Raw genomic sequence first — 7,754 nt, forward strand, 5'->3', positions numbered from 1 at the left:
CCTGCTGCAAGTTCATAGGACAAAACACATATAACCTTTGTCTTTTACTTTTTTTTTCCTGCCCTTTTCAGTTGGCAGCATCTCTAATAAGACTTTCAGTACCAAAAAACTGCAATTTTATTTTTGTGGCTATGAGTTAAGGTAAAATACAGTAAGGAGGAGAAGAGTACAATATAAGGGGCAGAACAAAGGGAGAGGGAAAAACATTGTTGGAAATCCGAACAAATTTCAGATGGCATGAGCAGCTCTTGTATGTGCTTCTGACCTACAGCATACTCTTTGTAATTGTTTATGTTTCAGCAATAAGTATGCAGAAAACAGAGTAATTTTCCCAAAAATGCTCTCACAAAAGCAATGGAACAATTGCTGCATCTCCCTCTCTTCATCTTGGAATGAATACACAAAATTGCAACAATTATTTTCAAATAACATAGTTCAAGAACACAATAATGAACTAACTGTACACCAATGCACTGGTTTTGGCTGGGATAGATTGTGTTTTCTTCATAGTTGCTGGTACGGGGCTATGTTTTGAATTTGTGATGAAAAAAATGTTTATAACATGAGGATGTTTTAGTTACTGCTGAAGAGTGCTAGCACAGCGTTAAGGTGTTTTCTGCTTCTCAGCCCACTCCACCAGCGAGGAGGCTGCAGGTGCACAAGAAGCTGGGACAGGACACAGTCGGGACAGCTCATGCTGAACATAAGAAGTTTGTTTTCACTTGCTAGGTCCTATATAGCTTATCCCCTCTTTTCATTTTTCAGTCTGCTGGAGAATGTTGAAAGCTGATTCTTCCCTCAAATTGGTCTAGAAGTCAAACCTCAATCAAATATTAGCTTTTCAACTCCGAATTACCATACTTATTCTGATTCTTAGCCTGTGCAAAAGAGCATCCCCCTGTAAACACTCCTACAAACCTTCTCAATTTTTTTCTTCAAATCCTTACAAAAACCTTGCTACAATGCCTATAGTCCAGCCTGAACGTTAGATCCAAAGCTTTTTTGGGTTTGTGTTTTTTTGTTGTTTTTTTTTGCTTTGGAAGGGGAGTTGGCATTTTTTGGTTTGAGTTGTTTTGTTTTTTTTCAGAAAAGAGAAGTTTTTCCTAATCTGCTTCCATTTTGTCTTGGCATCTACAACTCACTGTCCCCTCCTGTTGTGTTAAACTGTTTGTGCCTACATGGTAACTTGAATGGCAAGATCAGCGCACGTCCAAGTTCTTTTGTTGTCAACAAACATACAAAACATATCTTGGAAATAGCCTGTTGATGATGAGTTTCATTTTCATCTCTGCAGGGAAAACCTCATCATTAGTATTTCTAGTCATCAATAACACAAAACATACTGCTAAAAATCCATTACAACACCAGAAGTTTTCAAAACAAAATGAAGACAATAATGGTTAAAAAAAAGAAATTAAAGAGTAAGCTTTTTTTTTTGCATTTATTACGCTACCTTCTTCCAAGATGGGTCTCAGCACAACAAATGGGATTTCCTGCAATGGTTCCATGTGCTTGTGTCCAGCACTCATAATCTTTATCTGGGGCAAGCAGACGACAAGTGTGCCAGGCATACTTGCCTGCCCGTGGTACCAGCTTCGCACAGTCCCAGGAATGTCGCCCGACACAATAGTACTTGGGGAAGGCAGGCTGTCATTCGGAAGGAATACACAACAAGACTGAACTTCAAGCTGAAAAACCAAGCAGCCAAGAGAGATTTCTCAGAAACAGATTACCACTTTTCCATCCCGATGTGGAGTATTCATCTTGGTACAAAATGTCAAACTATTCATCCATTGCAGTTTATTGAAAATAGTCTAAGGTTTTAGTTGAATTAAGAGGAAAGATGACACAAAATGCTGAAAAAGAATATATTTCTGTAAACTGTGATTATAGGAGGGCAGGGAAGAAGGACTGTGTTTTTGGTCTGTAAATTTGTTCAGAAAGGTGTTGCCATATAAACTGAAGAGATGTCTACATTTCAACAGCTTTTTACAAGAAGTGTAATTGAGTCTGAAAATATTCTCATCTGCTCTCCTCTTTTTGCAGTTCATTAGCACTTGTTAGCAATAGCTAAGCCACTAGATTTAACCATCATTTTATATGCTGTTACCTTCTATAAAGACTTCTATAAAGACTTATGTCAGGGAAAATTCTGTCTTAACTTAGAAGTCAACAGCAATGAACATGGACAAAAGCATCAATCATCAGATAAACTAGGAAAATATACAAACTTCAGTGAAAAACTGAACTTAAAACAAAGGGGCAGGTGCATACAAACAAAAGAGAAACAGAAATTAATAAAGTTTATATAGCTTTTGTCCTGTTTTCATTGTAAATCAGAACTAGTGCACATGGTTTCATATGAAATAACACTTTTTTGTTCTGTATTTTCAAGCTGTTACCTCTAGCCATTCTGCCATCTCCTCATGAGCTTCTAGCAAGGCTGAGGGAGCCCAAACCAAGAACTGAACTCGTCAGGACTTGTTACCTCAGAGGTGGTGTAAGCTGCAGGCCAGTAAGTCTTCCTTGGCTCTTACAAGTAATATTCTGCACCTGGATATCAAATAGCCCTGACAGCCTGCACACTCAAATGCTTTGTTAAGCAACCACAAGCTATGATTCAGTTAATTTCCTCACATTGTTTGGAAAAATCTAGTGTACAAAATGTTGGACGGAAGATGTTATTTGTAGCTGTAACAAAAGAATATTTGTTTGCTGTAAACTTACATAACAGTCTTTCAATTTGACATCATTAAAGACATCATAGCTTAAAACTGATAAACCAGGTTTGTACTCCATATCCTCCCCTGAAGCCTTCAAAACTGCAGTTGTGATTTGCTATAGAGCTGAAATTCCCCAGCACCGTAAGTACTTTGCCAGCCTAGTGAGAACACAGATATTCATCTGTATTTCAGCATTTTTGTGCCTTTTTGCTTAGACAAGCTGACAAGAATTCACTGCAGAAAAATATAAGTAAAATTTGCAAAAATAAATACATTGTTACATGAAGTCTGTGTTTGTTTCTAGTTTTAGAACTGTTTGAGTTGTAAAATGAAGTTAATTACATCTTTGATAAGTAGTTTATTGATCCAAGGTTGCAGACTGTATTTATACTGGATGAAAAGCAATGGTGTATTGTTACAGATGTAATAGATTTGGAATTTTTTTTAAACTGGTAAATTAGTCATTGTGTCAATTTGCAAAGATTTTTACAGTGACGCATTAGATCGTTTTCTGGTCTATTAGTAATAGGTTGCAGGTCAAGCCATTGTGGGATAATGATAAATAGATGACAAAAGAACTTATGATTAGTATAACTTTTGTTTTATCAGTGCATTTGCTGAGTAAACAGTTTATAAAAAAAACATCCATTCTTTATATATATACCCTTGACGATTAACACCAAATGCTGCCTGGATATACAAACCATGTGTTAATAATAATCCAAAAATTCCACCAGCTTGGAGAGATACTACAGTTCATCACATTACCAGCAGCAGGATCTACAGAAGATGTTTTACAAAGTAATCTTGAGAAGGTATCTCAATACTCAGTAGAGTTTTTACATTTATAGTTCAACATAAATTCATACTGCAGACAAAGTCTTCAGATAATTTTTGTTTTTACTTTGCCCTATCAAGAATACGGAAGAGGAATCACAGCAGTTCCACTCTAAATGCCTGAGGGCAATTCCTATTCACATAGCAGCTACTTTGCCCTTATCATTTTCAAACAACTGTACGGGAGCTGGACCATTAATGTTAGTGGGGTTTACGTGTTAACATCAAGCCCTTCATATGTAATATTACTGATTTACTTACCTATATGGTTTGCTTGCTTGTATTTCATTTAAAGTTTTACATGAATAAATGAATTTTGCAAAACATTCTTACAGGATTTCAAAGGCCCACACAACAAACACACGGCAAAATTCCAAATTTTAGGGTCAATTATGCAATTATTATGATCATGTCAGAAATTGCCAACTTGTATGTAAAAAGGTCCAGGAAGTGCAAAATTGAATTGCACCTGTTGAACTTCTCAAAGGCAGATTCTGCTTACACACAACTAACAACTTCAATTGACTTCATGTACATTTATCTGAGGGCGTCTGCAGATCCGTCTAATAAAAAATTCCAGTGAAGGAAATGAAGAGTGCACCTAAAATGACGGAATTACATGTTGAGTAAAAGTGAGAATATGCCCTACAGACCGCTTCACCCAACGGAAAGTGCTTTAAACTATATGTAATCCGAATTCTTAAAATTAAACTACATCAATAGCATATATTAAAGCTATCATATAAATCTTTTTACACTTTTTAAATGACTGCTAAACTATGTGTCTAAAATTGTGAATTTAATGTAAAAAGGGACTGATTTATGTAACTGAATATAAATCTGCAGCAGTAAATCTTGTATTAATGTAAGGATCTGACAATCCAAGGGAAAGAAAATGAAGTAATCTGCCAGTAAGAAGTCCTCAAGCTGGGGGTCAGATCCTGTTCATGGAAACCATCTGGTTGGGACCCTCCAAGCCACACCAAACACAAATGATCTTTTAAAAAAAATATCCTATTCATTAATGCTTCGCAGCTGCACTGAGTGTTACTTCATTTTTCCATGGCAACATCCTTTCTGTTTCAAGGATCTTATTTCAGTTTTGGTAGCAACGTGTTCTTTTGCCAATACTGAACACATTCATGTGTTAAAGAGAACGAATTATTACAAATTCTTGAAACAGAATCACTCCCTATTTTCATTTCTGTTAGTCAAGGCTTATACACGCTAAGTAACGTACACTAATGATAAACCAATGAAGTAAGCAGCAGTTTCCCTTCTACTTTTAAAAAGTTATGCAAAGCATACTGCTCTAAGTTTCTATTACTACAGAGGCCTAAAAAGGTGCAATGACTTTAAGACTTTGTTGTATAAAAGGGAAAGTATTAAGTTACTTGAATAAATGGCGTATTTTGAATTCATATTTTATAAAAAGAGAATGTTGCTCGATAGAGTGGATGATGAAAAGTGCACTGCAAAACTATCAGAACTAAATGAGGAAGGTGGGTGCAACGGTTGTCACAAGTGAGAAAATTATCCTGCAAAAAGTGCAACAAAGAGGGACAGGTTGTACAAAAGTCTTTACAGCCTTTCATGATAGTGATGCCCTTCCCTAACCCACATTTTATAACTAAATAAACCAATTAGGGGCATTGAAGATGACCCACAAGCTGACACTCACATAAGGGCGTCTCCTGGGAAGCGGCCTCTCTCTGCATTAATCAACATTTATCACATGCTCTCAGCAGAAAGGCTAATGTGCTTTTCCGGGCGTTTCAGTTACGGAATATAATCTCACAATGAATCCCAAAACTGCAAAGGACCACCGGCACACAGGTCATGCAGGGGTTATGGTGTGGTCATTACTGTAAGAGCACACCTCAGCCTCTGACATGCAAATTAGCTCTACCTAATTAGACAATCTTGCAGTTGAGCCAGACACACACAGTTTGGTACAATTTAAAAAGGTAGGCCAGAAATTTACATTTTGAAGTTAGACAAAAAGTAAAAATGGTATAAATGGAAAGCAGAGCACATGAGTGAGAGGACTAGAAGGCTACCTGCACATATAAATAAGTATAATAAGGATCAGCTGTGTGTTCTTTGACCACTCAAAACACAATGTCTTACCACTACACAGTATTCCTATTCTTCTCTAAGAAAGCCTGATTATTGAAAGTTTTTAACTAGTTATGGAAATTTATTTTTTTAAAGTTTGTATTAAGTAACCAGCTTAAAAAAATCATCCTGTCTCGTAACTGCGGAATAACTGCTGGTAGCTGTAACTGCTGAGTTACAAGTCACAGAGTTTCTTCTTGAACCATGAATAAAGACCACTGTTCAAAGAACAGGAACTTTAGTCAATCTCATCCTTATGTTTCTGTTCTTTCAATCTATGTTTCACCCTGACTCAAATTTTCTACTACTTATATGCTTTAAAGAAAATATTATTTTCAATAATTTCAGGAAACAGACTAATTTTTTTCAAATAATTCCAGGTACATTTAAAGGTCTGTGGAATATCTGGCTAAGTTTTATATGTAATAATTACACTCTTAGTTAGTTGGCATTTACTGCAACATTACTCATTAATTGATTTGCTTTTAATACAGATCGTTCATTGTTCTCACTGGAATTCAGCATTAATAGCTAATTAAAAATAATTGTGTTTATACTTCTCCACAATTTTAGCAACTATTAGTATGAAGAACACGTGAAAAGTGAGTATTACCCTCCTACATAATGTGACTGCCAAGAAGACTTCAAGGCTGCATATAAAAATCCTACAACAACTAAATAATGAAAACAACTTTTTATAGTTAAGTACGAAAGTCTTTTCACTTAAATACTAATAGCTTACCACAACTCCAATGCACAAAATCCTCATACAATATTCTATCATGAGCAAGCCAGGGCTAGGGCTAAGCAAGTACAAGCTTTAATTCCAAAATAAACTTTCCAGTTACTTTGCTTCCCAACATTTACTAATTCAAACTTCCACTAAAAGAATAATCCTTTGATGATGTCAAGTTATGAAGTTCTGTATTATCTGATGACAACTACAGATTGTTCTGTTGTAAAATCATGGTAATAAAAGATGGAGGAACATGAAAACAGTTTTAGGAAAAAAATCTTAGGAGTCTCTAAGTAGTCCACTATTTAACCAGACAAAGTATTCTAGAAATTTGCCTTCTTCATGCCAAATGATAATAAAATTCATAAAATATGTATGAATTTAACATATAAATATATTTATGTGTTCAATAAAACGTGTATTACATTTAATAAAATAAATATATGACACTGTGCTTGAATTGAAAAGCAGAATCATAACCATCATCTTATCCTCTACACATTGCCTTGCACAAATTTCAGCTCTGCCATTTAGGCTGGTGTTGAAGGAAAAAAAGCTATACATAGGCATTTGTATTTATATAAAAAAGACATAGGGACTCCTAGCAATAATAAAAGTAAAAACGAATCTCACAATCCCCATGTGTTGCTTGATCTAGTTGAGAGGCATCCCTGCCCATGACAGGGAGGTTGGACTAAATGATCTCTAAGGTCCCTTCCAGCCTAGGCCAGTCTATGATTCTATGAATGTATTGTTCAAAAGGCACAGACTATAGCAATTCTAAGTTAGAGTAATTTATAAGCAGGCACTTCATATATATTTAGAAGAAGAGAGTCCTAATCCTTGCATTTCTAAGCCATCTAGTATTTTACAGAATCACAGAATGTTAGAGGTTGGAAGGGACCCCAAAAGATCATCTAGTCCAGCCCCCCTGCCAGAGCAGGATCACCTACAGTAGGTCACACAGGAAGGCGTCCAGGTGGGTTTTGAATGTCTCCAGAGAAGGAGACTCCACAACCTCCCTGGGCAGCCTGTGCCAGTGCTCTGTCACCCTCACAGTGAAAAAGCTTTTTCTGATGTTTTTGTGGAACCCCCTTTGTTCCAGCTTGTGCCCGTTGCCCCTTGTCCCTTGTCCTGTCATTGGACATCACTGAGAAGAGCCTGGCTCCATCCTTCTGACACTCCCCCTTGACATATTTATAAACATTTATGAGGTCATCCCTCAGCCTCCTCTTCTCCAAGCTAAAGAGACCCAGCTCCTTCAGCCTTTCCTCATAAGGGAGATGTTCCACTCCCTTCATCGTCTCTGTGGCTGCGCTGGACTCTCTCAAGCAGTTCCC

At 36.6% G+C, this 7,754-nt stretch overlaps 1 protein-coding gene across 1 annotated transcript in view; it reads right to left on the reverse strand.

Moving 5' to 3' along the window:
* LOC104279846 (vacuolar protein sorting-associated protein 13B-like) overlaps window positions 1-7,754 on the reverse strand; it is a gene marked incomplete at both ends in the record, with an annotated part of 27,250 nt that overhangs the window by 7,441 nt on the left and 12,055 nt on the right. The window contains one exon of the mRNA XM_009877279.1: window positions 1,454-1,688. Coding sequence (XP_009875581.1) covers window positions 1,454-1,688 — 235 coding nt within the window. The remainder of the gene's footprint in view (window positions 1-1,453; window positions 1,689-7,754) is intronic.

Source organism: Apaloderma vittatum, unplaced genomic scaffold (genome assembly GCF_000703405.1).
Source record: "Apaloderma vittatum isolate BGI_N311 unplaced genomic scaffold, ASM70340v1 scaffold16689, whole genome shotgun sequence".
Taxonomy (NCBI): Eukaryota; Metazoa; Chordata; class Aves; order Trogoniformes; family Trogonidae; genus Apaloderma; species Apaloderma vittatum.